At 40.7% G+C, this 19,072-nt stretch overlaps 1 protein-coding gene across 3 annotated transcripts in view; it reads left to right on the plus strand.

The window, feature by feature from the left end:
* INTS9 (integrator complex subunit 9) overlaps window positions 1-19,072 on the plus strand; it is a 65,272-nt gene that overhangs the window by 10,608 nt on the left and 35,592 nt on the right. For all 3 annotated transcript variants that reach the window (XM_084514268.1, XM_084514267.1, XM_084514269.1), the window contains exons 4-9: window positions 448-510; window positions 3,625-3,764; window positions 5,497-5,583; window positions 9,799-9,919; window positions 11,695-11,829; window positions 16,760-16,871. In XM_084514268.1, coding sequence (XP_084370394.1) covers window positions 448-510; window positions 3,625-3,764; window positions 5,497-5,583; window positions 9,799-9,919; window positions 11,695-11,829; window positions 16,760-16,871 — 658 coding nt within the window. The remainder of the gene's footprint in view (window positions 1-447; window positions 511-3,624; window positions 3,765-5,496; window positions 5,584-9,798; window positions 9,920-11,694; window positions 11,830-16,759; window positions 16,872-19,072) is intronic.

Below are 19,072 nucleotides of genomic sequence, written 5' to 3' on the forward strand. Positions count from 1 at the left end.
TCCCTGGTTGGGAAAGCTCCAATTCCAAGAAGGGAGGTCTTCATGACCCACGATTCAGATCATTTTCCTTCTGATTCTGGTAGACAAAGACACCTTCAATTGTTAAAACTCAGCTTCATAGCACAGCACCTCTTTAACTGCTCCCTTTGTAGCCCCAGAAACACCGGTCAGTGGTTACCACAGTTTTTTTTCTGTACTTAACAGAGTGTGCTGCCTTCGTTCCTCCAAGTGAGGATCTGATCCCTTGAAGTACCAAGCAGCTTCACTTCTCATGAAAGCAATTTCAGCAGATTTGCTTACACCAGATGATGTATAGAAGGGGAATAAACATAGTGTAGTAGAGGATTGGAAATTTCCAATGATAAAGAAAAGGCTTGAAAGAGCAAAACTCACTGTACTGGAGTAACGTATTGTATTTTTGAGTCTTCTGATTTGTTTCTTTTGCAGGAACTAAAGGAGTGCTCTGGCCATGTGTTTGTAGACTCTGTGCCTGAGTTCTGTTTGCCAGAGGTGAGTTTATTCCAAAACATTACTCAAACATCTGACTACTATTGTATGGGAGGAATTTGCTAAATTATTATTATTATTAGCAGATTCATGCTAATTTATTACTACTCAGTAAATAATACTGAAACCTCATAGTGTTAAGGTACCTCTAGTATCTGTGACACTGGAAAAAGAATGGAAACATTCATTTTTCAGCAATGATTTTGGGAGGTCTGGAAGGTCTCCTTGAGCAGATCAGTATCTCACAAAAGACTAAGAAAGACCTGACTGTCCTTTTTATGGGCCCTCCAAAGACAATATCACTGAGCTGGACTTGATTATGACAGGATGCATGTGCTGATCTAGATAAGGGCAGCTCGTGAAGACAAGGAGAGCTGCTTGTCTCTAACCACGGACCCGTGGCCTGCCTTTTGGAGCTCCCCTGGGGGCTGTGGTTAAGGCACTGTTTGCTGCTGGGTTGTTGTCAGACTTGGTGTTCTGCAGGCAGCAAATTTGAGGAAAAATGTTTTACTGTCTTCTGCACTACTCATTGGGTCTTCAAGTAAAAAGCTGTACCCTCCTTTCCACAGTCATAGCTGTGCAAGTAGCTGCTGCTCAGGCTGGTTTTGCCAAGAATACCTGGGTTTAAATGAAAAGAAAAAAAGGAAAACAAGACTATTGTGCAAGTGTTTGAATTAACTGGGCTTACCTGTCTGCAGGAGAGCTGAAAGAGTGAAAAGCTGAGCAGCGAGCAGTGAGGATGAATGATGGCGAATAGTCTGGGAATAGTATCCTCTTTCCTCAGCTGTGTTCAGGCTGTGATAACATCAGTTCTTTCATTTCACATTGGGATTGCTTTTGGGCAGGGATTTTTTTTTTTCTTTCTGCCTGAGCTTGTTGACAGGAACTGCGAATCTGTCTTGGAAGATTGCTGTCAGCTTGCTGGGGTTCTAGCTAGCGGTATTTATGCCTGTTGATTCCATGAAACTCACCTCTCACAGGTTCTGACTCTTGTCATCTTGATTCTTCAAAGCCAGTCGGCAGCTCTGGCACTGATTTTGGGAAATTTATATCAACAGATCTGTGTTTGATTGTTAGTTTTCCCCAGCAGGAAAGGATATAATCTGATCACAAAATAAAAATACTGGTAGTTCTGTATTCTTGTGTGCTTTCTGGTTACTGTCCTGTGGAATGGTAGGGGTATAGGAAGCATCTCTATGCCCAGGAGGTGCCTTTGTGTCCCGGATCTTGGAAAGAGTGTAGTTTCTGGATTCCATTTGGGATTGAGGCAATGTGAAGGAATGCTGCACAAGTCACCATTGTAAGGGCTTGACAAATAGCCTCGTAAATGCTTTCATTCCCCAGCTTCCCAACAGATGCAAAGCCTTCTCCAGAAGCACTAGGATCAGATCTGCTAGTGACACACAGCTCACAGCTCTAGCTTTACAGGCTTCCGTGTCTGGAGGAGGGTTTAGAAATGTTGCTGGTGTTCAACAGCACAGTATAAGAAGGAGCTTGTGTGAAAATAGTTTTGTCTTTTTCCATGCCACTTCTTTTGAAGAAACTTGTCTGCAAAAGCGGTTAGAGAATCACGGTATCATTTCCAGGAACACCACTGCCAAAGAAAGCCAAGTTTTGAATGTAATCCAGAAGCCACAAGGTGATAAGAGGCTGTCTCAGCAGCAGAGTACACTTCCACATGTCAGAGTGCAGAGTGCGGCCCTTTCTTTGCTTGGCAACCTTTTGGTCTCTCTCACTTCACATTCAGGAAACATTTTTAAACCTCTTCACTCCGTGGGCACTTTTAGTGAGATTGCTGTGAATCCCAGGGAAGATTTTACTTTGTTTTGGTTTCGACACCCTTTCATCCTATTAGCAAATGCTTCCAGAATGCTGAGACGTGGGACATTTAAGCTTGGAAAGTGATGATCTTTATCCTCTTCTACCTCCCGATGGCTTGCTGGGCTGGAGTGACTCCCTTTTTGGTTCTGTATCACCTGGACACAGCTGAAAATCAAACCATGAAGGACCAGCTTGGTAGGAGCAGTCATCAGCAGGCTCTTTGATACCACGTAGTGAGTGTACTTTTGCCTGGCAAGCTTTGTAAGGTAGAAAGCGTCCTGCCATGAACTGGAGGATAGTGTTTCACCTGCTGTACTCAGACTGGAGATCATGCCTCTGAAATCAGCTGTGATCATGGATTGAGACCATGAATGCTTAGTTTTGAGTTAAGCAGCTTGTCACCAGAACACTGTGTCAGCCCTCTGAAAAGACGAGTGACCTACTTTCTTGCCATTTTTATTCAAATTGCTGGACCAAGCCTTGTAATCAGATAATATGTGCTTGATGAGTGTTGAATTCCATTAGCTGCTCTATAATAACTGAGTTAGAGGTCATATATCTTGTAAATTTCTGGCTTGACACCATTTGTGTTATAGCATTACCAGTAAATATTTCTAATTAAAATTCCTTTAACAATGTGTGAAATCTTCTCCTTTCACTCTCTGAACTGCTGCCTTAGCTGTCACATCAAAACAAATTGGACCCACCCATCTGTTTTGTTGTATCATATGAATGAGCTTAATCTCTAGCTGTAGAAAATGTGAATGATAAAGATGCCAAGCGTTTCGATTGGGGAAAATACATGAATTATTTTAAGCATATGAATAAATACAATCTGCATTCATCTCTTTCTCCTGGGGTACTGTATCATGTGCAGCATAAAAAAGTACAAGACCCTCTGCTAGCTTGTTCCTGCAGAAGTTTTGGTGCCTGGCAGTGTTCCTCACTGAGGAAGCAAACGCATCAGTTCTTTGATAGAAGGGTAATCATTGCGCTTCTCTTAGCAGCAGCCATTTCATTCCATGAAGCAGACAAACCCAGGACATGGTTTCCTCTTCAGATTTGAGAAGAGAATAAATTTAGAGGGCTTTTTTTTTTTTTTTTTTAATAACTCCTGTCAATTTAAAGGAAGCGCTAGCCTTTGCAACAACTGACAAGTGCCCCCCGTTATTTTTTATAAACCAGTTACTTTACTGCAATATAAAGTTTAAGAAATAAAGAACGAGAATTTTTTCTGTCATTGTTTAAGCTGTGTGAAAGGGTTACACATTGCTTATCTCTTTCCTCTCTTTTCAGACTGAGCTGCTTGACCTCTCCACGGTAGATGTAATCTTGATCTCCAACTATCACTGCATGATGGCATTGCCCTATATCACGGAGTACACGGGATTCACTGGAACAGTGTACGCCACTGAGCCCACTGTTCAAATTGGCAGGTAAAAAGCCCCTTAATATTCTCTACTCCTCTTTCATCACCGCTAAGGAAAAGGTGTAAAGGACAATATGGGTAGAGGAGTGGTGTCTAATGTTCCGAAGAGGCTCTTAGGCAGTAGCTGAATGGCAGCCAAGTCCTTAGTGCTGAAAATGTGTTAACTCAATGTTTCCCAGACTCTGGAACCATCTGTCATTTACAGCAGGTGCTTTGTGTTGAGCCCAGGCAGATGTGGGGTAGTAGATCATGAGTGGGCTAAGACACCTTGAGCAGCAAGTATCATAAAGCCAGCTTCAAACCTTCAAAAACCATGGATCAACAATCTCTTGTGCTCTTCTCTTCTCCCCTCAAACAGAAAAGGAATCACCAATCTTTTAAACAGCAAATACTTTTAAGATTATTGCCTTGTAGTTTTTCAGTGTTTGAGACTTGTACCAGCCTCTATACCATGGAGGGGAATTCAAGCTGATTTCATTATAAATGACAGCTGAGATTCTCTCATAAGCTCTTAACTGCAAAGAGAAGTGCTAAATTAAACCAGCAGAAATATGAATCATAGAATCACAGAATGGTTCAGGTTGGAAGGAACCTTAAAGATCATCCAGTTCTAACACTCTGCCATGATCTGGGATGTTACCCACTAGATCAGGTTGGCCAAGGCCTTGAACGCCTCCAGGGATGGGACATCTACAACTTGTCTGGGCAACCTGTTCCAGTGCCTCACCATCCTTACAGGGAAGAATTTCTTCCCAATGTCTAAACAAGTAGAAAATTTGAGAGTTGTTTCTTGATTGGATAGATCAATTGCAGTAAGTAAGGGTTGCAGGTTTGGTCCTTAATCTTGTCTAACTGGACTTGAGCATTTCTCATGCAGAATAGTTGCCATTAGAAAACAGATTAGGCCTTGAAATCTGAACTTCTGCTGTCAGCACTTCAAGGCAGGAACCTTTATCTATTAAAGGTCTTATACAAACTTTCTATGCTGAAGTAATTCTCCCTTTGTGTAAAAAAAAAAAAAAAAAAAAAAACTGAAGGCACTTCAAGGAGAAAGGAATTACATAAATATGAACTAGTAGTAGACATTTGGACTATTGCTGGTCGATAGGTGAAGATAACAAGCACAGTATTGTTGGAGGATGGACTCTGGTATGGTTCTCCCCACCCCAAGTAATCCTAGATACTACTTGGAGTTAAATCTGTCACTTCCTACCTTCAAGGGGAATGCAGTTTAGTTTTCGGTAGTGAAATCTCTAGCACCAGTTCTTAATGCCTGACGTGTATTTCTATGTCAAGTACTGTGTTGTGCATTTGTAGATGAGGAGGGTTCCCTCTGACATTGTGCTTGGCTTCTCTAAGTGATAAACAGGCATCAGCTAACAAATTTTCTTCATGTATTTTGTCTCATCCCATATGGCAAGCAGTCAGTAACATAGAAATCACCTTGTGCAGCAGGTGGGATTTTCTCTTGTCCTTCCACTTTCCAAATAATCCCTAAGTCAGTAGGCTGGATCCCTTGCTATCACAACCAGGCAGACAGAATTGGACTAGCTAAAGCTCAACACACTCAGCAGGGAGATAGTGGTGGCACTGGTAATTGCTGTGATGCCTCTGCAGGAAGACACCCTCTTTAAAACAGCCTGATGGCATTACAATTTGTGTGATACTCTGAAAGCATTTGGGACAAAGTTATGTCTTGTCTTCGAGGCTGCAGTACTAATTTAGTTATGTCTTTTCAGACTTCTCATGGAAGAACTGGTGAATTCCATTGAACGTGTGCCAAAGGCTCAGTCTGCCTCCATGTGGAAGAACAAGGAGGTACAGAGGTAAGGAACAAGCCACCTGGATTGGCTGACTGTCCCAAAATGCTAAAAACCAAAGTTTAGAATTCAGATGGACCTGCCGCCATTTGAGATTTGATTTGCTGATACCACTAAGCAGAAAAAAATACCTGAGTGATGTACAGAATCCACACAAGCTTGATTCTTGGAAGAAGAATCAAAAAGACACGTACCTGTCCTGTTCTCCCCTCACATTGGGTAGCTCCTATTTTTGTGATTTACAGAATCTGTTAGAGATTTTTGTCTTGGCATCCTAAAAAGTTGATGAAATTAGCGAGCTATTTAAACTTAATTATATTGTATTCAAATACTTTTAATATAGAATTATATTTACATTTCTGTTTACTGAAAAGCTAAGAAACTCTAGACACAAAGCTGTTGGAAGCCACTGGGAGCCAACCACAGTGTGGTGCTACCCTTCTTCCCAGGAGTGCAGCCTCTTTTATGCTTGAGCAACAGAGAGTTTGGAGGATTTTTTTTCCACTTTGGTTTAAAGCTTAGAAGCAAATTGAAGGCTGAAGAAAAAAAAGCTTAGTTGGAAACTCCCTCTCTGTTATTCCATCTATACATAAAAACAAGGTGCTCAGAAGTGAGATCTTCTACCTCTAAAATTTCTGAACCTTGTGTAATACAAAAATTTTCCTTATGGTTTACTAATTACAGATAATGCTCTCCTTGGAAGTACAGACAACTTTAGGGGCACATCATGTTCTACAGAAGAGACAGTTCCATTGGTAGCACATTTTAAAGATAGGACTGGTTAAAGAAAGTTATTTTTAACAACTGTTTTGTGCATTTTAATTGATCTCCCATTTGCTATTCGTACTTCTTAATGTGGCTTGACTTAAAAGTTAAATGTTAAAAATGAATTATTTAATAAGTTATAAATATCGTGTTGCCATTTTTCAGTATCGCAAAGCAAAGAAATCAAAAATCCAAATATGTTTAGCTATATATTATACTCCCCTGCTGAGCATAGGAACAGTCTTCTCTCAGCACAGGAACTGTCTTTTCTGAAGAAGACAACTGACACGTAGATGTAAAGCAAAACCAAAGATAATAAATTTGTTCATGATTTTGTGCTGGCTGATATATACTCTCATCAGAATAGTTTTTTTTAATTTTGGAGTCTGCGGGCCTGACTGAAACCACTCCTGAAGCTCACAGTGATGTGACGAGGGAGGACTGGAGCCATTATTCTTGTCACACGAGTGCCTGTGTTTTGTATGCATGGTATAAAGGAGGATCATATATCTTAGAGCTCATTTAATGTCACTTTCTTGGTGGTCGTATTTTAGAAAAAGTGCTGTCGAGCACTTTGCATGCCGTTGACTATTCCAGAGGTGAACTCAGACAGGTGATCTTTGTTCTGATTCAATTGATACCGAAGGCTGGAGTCTTCTTGTTGCTCTATTTAAAATATATTTTTCTGTCTTATATGCAGCTGTTTGGTAACATAAGTTATAGAATCATTGATTATCCTAAGTTTTAAGGGACCACAAGGATCATCAAGTCCAACACTACCTATACTAAACTCAGTCTTGAGGCTGGAATGAACCAGTGTTGTCTGTGAGCTGGAAAAAGGACAAATCCAAATTCCATTCACAATTGTGCCCCACCTATGCTCTGAGTTTCCCCCTTCACTTCCTTACACCTCTGTAAAATGGAGCTCCTATCCTCCATGCAGGCTATACAGGGACTTAATTAATGTTTGCAAAGTATTTTGAGATTCCTGGTGACAAGTGTCATGCAAGCGTGAATGGAACTGATTATTACGGCATGTGAGCAAACATCCACAAATTAACACCTGGCTAATAGCACACACAGGGTTAGACTGACATCCATTATTTAAGAAAATGCAATCCTTGGTGTAATTTTTTTAAATACTTGGCTGTTACTAGAACAGAATACTTATTACTTCCGAGTCTAACTTTAATTTTTCAGGCTGATCAATCACCATTTCTGCTTTACAGTTCAGCTAGTTTTACTCTGAATAGTTGGTATAAAACACAAAAGTATCATCATCTCATTAGATAAAGCATTGAAGCATTTTAAATGCAAATACTGTATAAAACGTAATAAGTTCATTATAGTGGCTTATGTTTTTCCATTATCAGATCCAGTCTGAACTAATTGCTTAGCGAGTTTTATTGCCATTGGTTTTTATTTTAAATGTGCAGTTTCATGGAAGCTCTGTAGATGCTCAGACAGGATATTTTTCAGGCTGATTAGGATTCAAGGGGGCTAAAGAGGAAGTTTGCCTAATGAAAGACACTTTGGTGACTACCTGTTTGATTGTTTCTTATATCTTCCTATCGAGTGGCTGAAACAGAGTGTTTCCTGAGACAAGGTAGGGGACAAGAGGGGCCGGTCTTCTAATCTATTTCAGTGCCAACACCCTCCCTTCCCTTCAGACAAGAACGTATTACACTATAATATACTAAACATTAACCTTTGCATTGAACAGAAGCAACTGTCTCTGCAGGTGCCCAGTTAAGAATACAAGCCCTTGAGTTTCTCAATTGTGAATTTTTTTATACTAACCACTGGATCTCCTGTGTCTTCGTGATACCTTCCTGCTTATGGCTGTCCCTGCCTCTGCCCACATGCATCTGGTTGTTACGAGGTGATCCACAGGTAGATGTTGCCACAGTGTTAGTAGATTCATTCCAGACTTTAAAATATCCTCCAATGATTACCTGTATAGATTTTAAAAGTTCAGGTGAGAGGTTGAATGCCAGCTGGGGCACATCTGAGGAGCCAGCAAAGAATGAAACCCACTGGTCTCCGCTAAGAATCCAAGTATATTTACAACATAGCCACAGAGTCCGGGCTAATAGGAACTTACTCCTGTCACCAAGGACAATTCCCCACTTTCCTCCATTACCTGGAGATACATTCTCTCCTTCCCAGAAGAGGAGCTCCCAAAAGCATCCAACAGTAAATGCTTCTTATGGTAGGTTAAAGGCTTTTACAGGCAATTTGCTTCAGTGCAGTGGTGGACAACTATCCACATTGTTTGGCCTTTTGTTGCTTATGACTTCCCAAAAAAGACCTTGAAGGCTTTGTTTGTTTCCTTAAGCACAGTATGCTTTCAGCCAGCGTGTGTTGGAATTACAGTTATCACGCTAGACCTGTACAGCACTCTTGGCAAGAGCTGGTCTTAATCCTTTCTTCAGTATCTTAAATTATGGAGGAGTTCACTGACCTAGTAGATATAACAATAAATTAAATTCCTTTAAACAAACTGATCAAAGAAACTTGACCAATTTCCATAAATCTTTTGAAATTGGTTTGAATTAGCCTTTGATTTAGCGTTGGTTTAATATACAAAAAAAAAAAAATCCTATTCTTCTTATGCATTTGGCAGCTGTGCTGCTTCCTGCCTCAGTTCATGTTGCTCAGGCAGATTTATTTCCCAGAAGTTAGCCATCTCTCTTGCAGCCTGTGACATTACGGTTCACTTCTTCCCCTGACAGCACTGCCCAGCTAACTTGCAGCGTCTGTGGAGAGCAGAATGGATGGATTTTTCTTTTTTCTTTGGTGTAAAACATCTTAAATACTTCCGTGTAGGGGATCGCAGAGTGCTCTGCAGTGTCAGCGAATGTCTCCTTGGCAGTGCACTCCGAGGGCAGGCAGGGTATCGGAGCTGAAGGCGAAGAAGTGGAAGTCCCAGGATCTTGTAAGACAGCAGTTACAAAACTGAGAGCAGAGGGCACATTTGCTCATGATCTGGTACCAGTATTTGAATCACAAGCTTGCAGCTTGCGTTTGTTGTCAAATTCTTAGTTTTAGAGCTGGGATGTGCAAAATAGAAACTGAACCAAGGTCCCAGCCGTGTCTACCAATTTGAGCAATGCATTTCATGTTGACGTGTCAGATCAGCCAGCATCTTTCATCGGTGGCAAAAATACCCCAGGAGTTGCTATAGCACCTTCATCAGAGCTACTTTGAAGGAAAGGCTGGGTAGGAACAACAACAAAAAGCAGAAGGAGAGCAGACTTCAGGGTGAGGCAAAATCTGATTCTGCTTCTGAACAGGCAAAAGGCCTTGCTCCTTGCTTTGAAGCACCAGGCATATTTAAAATAAAAGAAGAAGAAAAAAAAAAAAAAACTAATATCGGGAGAATAGAAATGGGAATAAAAGCTGGCAGTCCATCAGGATGTTCTGAAAACACCCAGATCCTGTCAATCTTTGCAGGTTGCTGCCAGCCCCCCTGAAGGATGCAGTGGAGGTGTCTATGTGGAGGAAGTGCTACACCATGCCAGAGGTGAACGCTGCGCTCAGCAAGATCCAGCTGGTGGGGTATTCCCAGAAAATTGTGAGTATCTGCAAAGCTTTCCTCAGGTCAATAGCAACAACTATTTCCCCTGGAATTGACTGACAAATTCCCTTCCTTTTCTATTTTCCTTCTAGATCCTGTGTAAGATCTAGCCACCCTAACCTGGGAAAGCAAAGCGAGATTGTATTGCATGTACCTCAGTCTGCCTCCCAGGAAGGGTGGTTGTTTGTTGAAAATCAGGGAGTATCCATTTGTTTCTCCTCATCCTCAGGGGAGGCCAATTTTAAGGCGTACCTGTGAATTTAGAATTGCCGGCTGGCCCATTGAGAGCTGGGAGGATGTACCAAATGAATGTATCCTCTCTGTCTGTAACCCACATCCCCTCCTGAGTTGCTGTATCTCACTTCTGGGAATCTTTTGAGTGCTTCAGCCTCCTCCACTTTCTTTTATATAGCAAATTAGGGGTTGTAAACAAAACCTAATGGTTCAACCTGAACTTCAGATGCTCCTTTCCGAAGGTTCCCAGCTAAGGTTTGTTGTCTCAAATGCCATTAACTATAAACTGGTGTAGTTTCTAGAATGAAGGGAACCAACAATTCAGTAATCTGAGATACCTAAGTATCATATCTAAGGAACAGCTGCAGCTTGGTCTAACAACCAGGCAGGTTGAGGGTATTTAGACTTCCTCAGTGTTGGTGGATAGTTACTGCTCCTTTTTGACTGCCCTCATGGTGTGGATGCATCTCACTTCATTTCAGATCTGGACCTTTGAACCAATCATTCTTTCACAGTTACTGGAATAAAGGAGACGTTTTTAGAGCATACTTTATCTCTTCCCAAAGCAAACTTATAAAATAATCAGAGCCTAATTAGTCAGCTAACCCAAAGCATGGCAACATCAAGAATGGTTTGGTATCCATTTTACAAGTCTGCGTGTCGGCAGAATATAGAGCTTTGGTTTACAAACTCTGAGGAATAGAAGAATAGTGACCCTGTTTTGTTTTGAGAGGCATCCAAATATATATATTGGGATAGTAGAAAAATCATTAGTATTGCATGAATCCGATACTTGTTCTATTATTCAGTAACCAGAAAGTAGAGCACATTAGTGAAGTGTACACGGATGCTTATTTTCCTTTCTCAAAACAAGAATAACCCATTGCTGTGTACAGATAAAGCAATACACTCTCCAGTGACATCTGAAAAGGAGAAAACTGGCAGGTTGTTTATGCTCAGAGCTGAAACTGAAATTTGAATGGAGTTTGCAGGGAGTTGTTTCTAAATCACCTGTAGATAGCATTTTTAAAGAAATAAAGTTGGTAAGTGGTAAGTACAATCAGAAAGTGATCATGTTTGTCTTTAATTTTACATTTTCTACAGCAAAATGTGTGACCCAAAATGAGTTTTTTATTAGTACAGAATTACTTGCCCTTCCTTCTTTCCTGCTGGCCAGTAACATTAAATGTTGCCTAAAGGGGTATAATCCTCAAGGATGTAAAGCTCCTACAAGCTTCCCCAGTTAGACCACAGTTCACTTGTCCAGCGAGAATTATGATGCTGTGTGAAGTCAGTTAGACATCAGAGGATTAACACGGAAGAGAGTCTTGATGAAGGCCAAACCTCAGGAATTTTTTCTCAGAGCATGTGTCCTGTTAGACCTGAGGAAATACAAACAGCAGACATAAGGCAAACTCCATCTTCATACAGGCCTTGAAATGCAGAACAAATTTTTAAATATTACTGATGATAAAATGACCCGTTCTGACTTTCCTCAGGGGCTCTCTCAAATTAACATCTCTTGCTGTGTGTTTCAGGAGTTGTTTGGTGCTGTACAGGTCACCCCTCTCAGCTCAGGCTACGCTCTTGGAAGTTCCAATTGGATTATCCAGTCGCACTACGAAAAGGTTTCCTACGTTTCAGGATCTTCTCTGCTTACAACACACCCTCAGGTACAGCCATTTTTGTTAGTCTTCTATAGGGAGAATCGTCTTTGCTCAAAAAAATAAATAAATAAATAAAAATAGAGGCTCACCCAGGTGAGATCAGGTAGAAACTGTCAAACATACTTCTGTTAGCAGCTGGTTAGACTCTGAATAGGCGTTGAGAAGACGTAACACCCTGGTAAGTGGACAGGTATCAATAGTTGCTAAGGAAGGACAATCAAAATTCTTTGTTATTGATGACTCGGTGTTAACCTACTCACCACCTGTGAAATTCTCTCTCGCATTAAATAGGAAAATTTCAACAGAGTTAAACAATAGACCATTAGTGACTTTTTAAAAAATCCATATTTCACTAAAGAGTCTTTACAGACAGTTCGCAGACTGCTTCTATATCACTTCTGAAACATCCTTCCTTGGGAGAAATGATAGCTAACTGGCTGCCAACATTTCCACCCTGCTCTGCTAAGGGCAAAGTCTTTATAGTGCTGTAGATGTAATTTCCAGTAAATTAATTCTCTCTAGATCCATAAATTCTTAGTGCAAAGAATGTCTTGAAGTTTGCAGTACTCTGTGCTTCAGAAGTTGTCAAAATAGTTGAAAGCAATATTAGCAGGAGGTATTTAAAAATAATTTAGAAAATGTGTCAGGTTCATGATCAGTAAGTAATTTCCCCCAAGGTGAATATCTGCTAAAGAGTATTGCTTCTGAGCATCCTTCATTTAAAAGCTTGATCTCAGGAGCTGAAAAACTACAGTAGATAAACCATCCTTAATATCCTTAATAGTATGGCTGTACTTAGCTGCATGCACTGTATCAGAGTCTCCAGATCCTGTTTTCTCATCTGCCTCAGACTGGCCTGGGCTATACTGTTTCGAGACCTAGTGAAGAAGCAGCAACAGTATTTGACAAGACATGAATATAATGTTTCAGGGAGGAGAAACTTTGTACTATAGGAAGTGGTTTGGTAACAGTGTTTTCTGTTCCTTGACATGAAATGGTGATTCAGTTTTATCAAATTAGTCTGATCATATGTCATTATTTTCCAAAAGTGAACATTCATCTGCACTGCTGGTAAAATCCCTGGTTTAAGGAAATGACCCTGCTGTGGCAGGGAATGGGTGTGAATGATCTGCCTGGTAAGAGCACAGCCCGTGGGCAGCAGATTCCACTCACTGCAACCTGCAGGAGAAATGGTAGCAGTTAGGCAGGGCAGTTTCAGCTTTAATGTGTGCAGGAAATGGTACTACAAGCCTACCAGAATCCCTAAGAACCTACTCTGCTAACAGGAGATGAAGGCTGGACAATTCATGCTGCTGCTGTTGTTTCTTGTCCCAGATGGTCACTGAAGTCCTCATTTTTATCATACAGTCCATTGCACTCTGCATTATGTTATCCTAAGGCATAATTTGGAGGAATAGCAATAGCAGGTAGTTAAGAATGCATTCAGGTTGCCCTTTTCTTGTTATTCACCACATCGCAAATGTTATCAGGTATCATTTGCCTATCAGATACCATCTTTGTCTTATATTTGCTTCCAGATGGCTGTTGAAGACAAAGGATAGATTTTGACCTAGTGCTAATCCCTGTGAACACCACTACAAGCACTACATGGTGATTCTGTAGTAACTAGTGGGTTTTGAGACCTACCAAAGAGCTCTTTAATGTGTTGGACAGATAGTATATAGTGATAACAGTATCTCGATTGGTACAAAGCCTAAATTGTCTTCAACAAACAAGCATTTTTTTTCGGGGGGAGTGAAGAGTTGTTTGTCTGACCTGTTTCTCCATACCATTGTGGTGAGTGAGCAGTCATAATGAAACTCCAGTGTCAGACATTGCATTTTCTTGTTGGTGGTGTTATTTTAAGATAAGATAGTTTTAAAATATGTAAAAACATATCCTGAGTTTTTTGAATAACAGTGTAATCTTAGCACTTTTCCAGCCTTCTGGAACTCCCTCCATTATTAAAAATGAGTGTCAGGTGACTAGGCTCTCATCAGCAGTTTGCTTAGGATGAGAAGACACGGATTATTTGGACTTACTACTGGAAGAATGCTGCTTCTTCTTGCATCTTGTCTAATATACACAATAACAGCTTGGAGAGCATTTCCTTTTCTCAGTGTGGAAGCAAGATGAGGTTCGTCTCACCCAACTCAAATTTCCCCTGATCCCACTATCCTTCCTCCATGTCCTCCTTTCTGCCAGCACTGGGATTTAAGTGCTGGCGCGTTGGTGGTGGCAGCACAGGGGGGAATTAGCAGCCATGGGAAGAGAGCAGGATTGTTTCTTTGGTGTAAACTGTGACTTAAAGTTTTCTTGAATTTTCAAGTTACATAGAGGTTACGTTTATCATCAGCAGAGTTGTCACATCTGCAGTCAGTCCCTGGGTATTAAGAACAGATAGAAAGTGAAGCAGTTAGTTTGGGCAGCTTAGACACCTCCCAGGATGTGGGACATCCTACAGACAGCTGAAAGTAGATGCAGTGAACGCTGGCTTTTCGGTCAATCTTTGACACGGCACCATGAATATCTTGTGAAATCCTCAATTGGTCTTGGTAGGAAGTGCAAGAGAAGGATTCAGCAAGGCTGAAAGTAACTGAAGAGCTTTGAAAAAGATTTGTTTGAGAGTTAGGTCTGGCACCGTTAATTGTTCTCTACTTTTAATTGTTCTCTACTTCTGTGTTCTGGCAGATGGTCTCTATTGAAAGTTTTGCCTCATCCTCTGATGAGGCTAGAATTGACACCATTGCCTGTTGGCACCAAAGTGGAGAACAGCAGTTGACAGCACAGGTTCAGGCATGTCACTAAAAGCCTTTTAAGACGTATTCTTTACATTAACCCACAAAAATCGATGCGAGCCCTCTCAGTGCAATAGCAGCTGAAATTATGTGTATCTAATATGGCATAATCGTTACGTACATTATCACAGACAGATTCGATATTATTTTTTATTGCATTATTGGCATTTCATTTTCATGGACACGCTATGGAGAGTCAAAGATTGCGATAAATCTCATGTAGCAAGTCTGGTCCTACAAGGTGATACACCGTGTAAACTTCTGTTGGAATTGGTATGAAATTCCCCTGCACGTCTGAGAGTGCAAGGTCTTTCTCAGCTAATCAAGAATGGCGCTGAGGGACTGTGAGCAAGGGAACTAACCGTGTGCTCATCTTCTGAGTTCAGCAGAAAAAATCTGTTCATCAGTTCTCCTCTGGTAGAAAGGTAGAAACCTTTCCCAGTTGGTGAGACCAAAGAGAGTCTATTGAGAGTAAAATTACCATAAAATACTGTGCAATTGGCTGCAGTTTCCCTCTGTTCGCTTGAACAGTAGCTGTGGGAAGCGCAGTCCAGCCCAGAGCAAGGCTTAAAGTTAACTTTTTACCATAGCTGTTTTATGTCTGCAGAGGGAGAAGTAGATTTTGTCTCTTCAAGATTGGATTATGCTGGATTTTGAGTATCAAAAATGCATGTATTTAATATCAGGTCACACTTAAGTATAATTTCTGGATTCTACTGTATGTTTGCTACGGGAAAGACATGAATGTGCATTTTCCATCCTGCTTTAATAAGGTGCCAGTATAAAGTAAGTTGAATGATCAACCTCAGTAAAAAATATGTGAGCTGTTATGCACAGTCAAAGCAGAAGCGATGTTTGCTTCAACATTATGCAGCCTGCCAGCAGCCAAGATGCCACGCTATTGCCTTGGACCATGAAGTCATCAGTCCCTCTGCTCCACCTGCGAGCCACAGGATGGACTGTGCAGGTGTCACCTCCTCTGTCCCCCAGGAAGCAGACCTCGTGAAGATGATCCTCGTGATAACTATCCTCAGCACTAACCACACAACCTAGGGTTGTACCTACGACTGGAGGCTCTCAGCACTACATGCACTGCAGACCCAGTGGATCAGAGGTCATAACCCTCTGAAGCCATCTATTTCACTTTGATACAGCTTAGCCTCTAGCACAGCCTTCAAAGAAAGATACAGGATAAAGGCGTAGCGCTAGTCAGGTTCACAAGGGGAGATTGGTAAAGCAAGACACGTTTTCTCTATCAGTTTAGCTCTGGTGTTGCATTGGGAACACTGTGTTGTTGTTTTTTTGTGTGTAGTTGCATCTGATTTTTAACCTGTTTTCAGCTACTGGCTTTTAAGATGATACTTGTATGTTTGGCATGATATTACAGCTACATTAGATAAGTAACTATTTCTTAGATAAGACAAAAATATAGACAAAATATATCAAATTAAGGAAACTAAAACAGTTTCTTATTTCTGCCAGCAGTAGTCATTTCCCACTTCACCAGAGATGACTTCTGGAAAAAGTCTGCACCAAACAGTTTTAATGAGAACTTTAAAATCGTGGTTGTAATACTGCAGGCAGAAAAGCAGCCTTCACCATCAAGGGAGAGCCATGTGCAAAATTGAGTGTCATACACAAAATTGAGAGCTTCAAGCCCAAAGTCTTTTGCCGATCTCACCTCTTTCAAAGAGAATCCACTAAATGGTAAAACTGGGGGGAATGGTGCTGCCCCCGACAAGACAATGAGAGCTGAAAATCAACGCTGACACCAGGATTTGTGAAGGCTGGTTGGAAACTAGTGCAGCCAAGATAGGAACACAAGCATTAAACCCTTCCTGACTGCAAGAAATGGTTGTCTTTTCAATTGTTCAGCTCCTAAGGCCATGAAATGATTAGTCTATGGAGAATACCACTTTGTTACATCCAATTACAGTTCCATTGCTTGCTTTATGCTGTAAATATGCAAGGAAATGGTTGTTTTTATTAACTCCAGTTGCATTTCCACAGATAGAGGGACGTTTGGTTTAACGTGTTCCATTCATTCTCCTTGATCACTGTATTTCTTGGTGCAGAGCAGAGAAACCTGTGTTATGACTCCCATGTTACTCATTTTATCTCACTGTACTCTGTTTCAGCCCATGGACCAGGCTTCTCTTAAAAATAGTGATGTGCTCATCCTGACGGGTCTTACACAAATCCCCACTGCTAACCCAGATGGCATGGTAGGAGAGTTCTGCAGCAACCTGGGTAGGTCGTTGGAAGAAATCTTCTGCGTATTTTATCATCTTATTCATTGCTTTGGGTGGGAAATAATTCTGAGATTCCTGGAACTGAATAAGTTGTCCAGCTATAGCTCCTGGCATAAAACTAGCTGTTTAGATTTTACGATGTGCTCCTGATGTCATTAATACAGTAAGTGCTTAGAAAGCCACAAGTTGTACCTAAAATGTTTTGGAATGGAACAGGTATTACAAGATTTAATCATCTGCTGCTCTTGGTTTGCTAAGTATGTCACTTAGCTGCCAACAGGCTATGTGTTGCCTGGGTTTTGGAGATTGTTCCCATCTGAAATATTACTATTTCCTTCCTGTATATAAGCCAGTGTAAAATCTTTTATGCTTTTTTGTGATTTTCAGTTTTGAAAACAAGCACATCTGCTTCCCTTCTTACACCTGATTTTTAAATATACCAAAAGCAAACAGCACAATCTCTGTTTAAAAAAAAAAATATATTGAGATATATTTATAGTCCCCAGAAATATAAAACCTAATCAGACGCTTTCACAGCTGGAAAAGCTGATAATTGCAAAGCTGTGATAGCAGTGTGAATGGCAGCATTTTCCAGCCTGTTTGGAATGTCACATCCAGTACTGTTCTCTCCTTTTCTCCCCTTCCTCCACCTCAGTTCTTCTGTACTCTCAGCTTTCTATCATCAAACCACTTTCTCAGGTCTGTCTTGGTATATTGCCTGTTCTTTTTGTCAGACATCTCCTGTTTATTTTTAACTATTCTTTTACAAAGAAGACTGAAAACCTCAGGATAGGAGGATTGTTACAAAGGTTATTAAAAGACATTAGAAGTCTAAATTGGGAATCTTCACTATAAGCAAGTGCTCTGGACCCCATTGCTCACCTGGGAGGAATTGGAGGTACAGTATTTAGGTGTCTTACCCAAGGTTTGCAAGATAAAGATGAGAACAGACTCAAGTGCAAATAATTCTTAGTCTTACTTCTTACCTATGAATCTACTCTTGGAGAAGAAAAAAAAAAAACACAATACTTTCCTTCTTCAATTTTTAAATCCTTTTTTGCATATTCACAGGTGCTGACTATCTGTGTACTAACTCACAATCCCAGTATGGAGTTGCCACAGTAGTGGAAGGGAAATAATGCAAGGGATGTGGTAGATTGCTCTGTCACCCACCATCTCTAAATCAAAATCAGATATCTCTCTTTAGGACATGTGTCAGTTCAAATACAGGTCATAGGTCCTAAGTACAAGGTGATAATACATGCGGTTTGTTTATCTGAAGAGGTGAATTACAGGGTCAGGGTGACTCCTTGTGATATAAATACTTATTAATAGGGTGTGTTTTGGCATTTTATGAAAATAATGATCTTGGGATATACCAAAGATTCTGTTTGCCAACATCCTGGCTCCAGCAGAGACCACGAGCAGATGTCTAGAGAAGAACAGAAGAATAGGGTGAGATGATATGATACTTTCCCCTCGTAATCTCATAGCCTTCAACTATTTTTATTTCAGGAATTTCCTGAATCAGACGTGGTTTTTGCATAGTTAATAATGCTCAGTGGATTTCTCTTCCAGGAACTTGTTCAACCTCTCCTTGAAACTGTAAATTCTTAACACCTGTGACTTCCTTCCCTAAGTGATGCCTGTGTTTGTGTGTGTGTGTGTTACAGGCTGTGTTTTCATTGTTTTCATGAATTGCTATTTTTATTACAAGCTGGCAGACGAGCTTTGGTGACCTTGTTATGCTAGATCCAAATCTACTGCCCTTCTCTGTCCCTTTCTGGACCCTTATGGGGTTTACTGTCCCCCTGGCTGATGGTAACATGATCATTTCTATCATCTTATCTTACTTAAACCACCAAGGAAGCAGGTCTGAGCTGTGGTGTCAGCCTTTTTTCTGGAGAGGCTGAGGAGTGGTGCATGTTGCCCTGCTGCCAACTCTGCTGCAAGTTATCCACCAAATGCAAGCAGTTTGGTGGTCACTGTTGTCTTAAACTGCAACAGCTGTTTGCTAAGTAAACAATAGCGAGGCTGTTGTTAATTAAAATGCTTTTAAAATATTAAACAATGTCTTAAGGCTGTAGCTTGGGCCAAAGCAAAATCCAAAAGATGAATGTGTATAAATAAATGTGTTACATATGTAGATACAGGTGGGTGTTTATCTGCACAAGTCGTCCTGGTTTACAGAAACATTCT

The sequence above is a fragment of the Aythya ferina genome, assembly GCF_964211825.1.
Source record: "Aythya ferina genome assembly, chromosome: 3".
Classification (NCBI taxonomy): domain Eukaryota; kingdom Metazoa; phylum Chordata; class Aves; order Anseriformes; family Anatidae; genus Aythya; species Aythya ferina.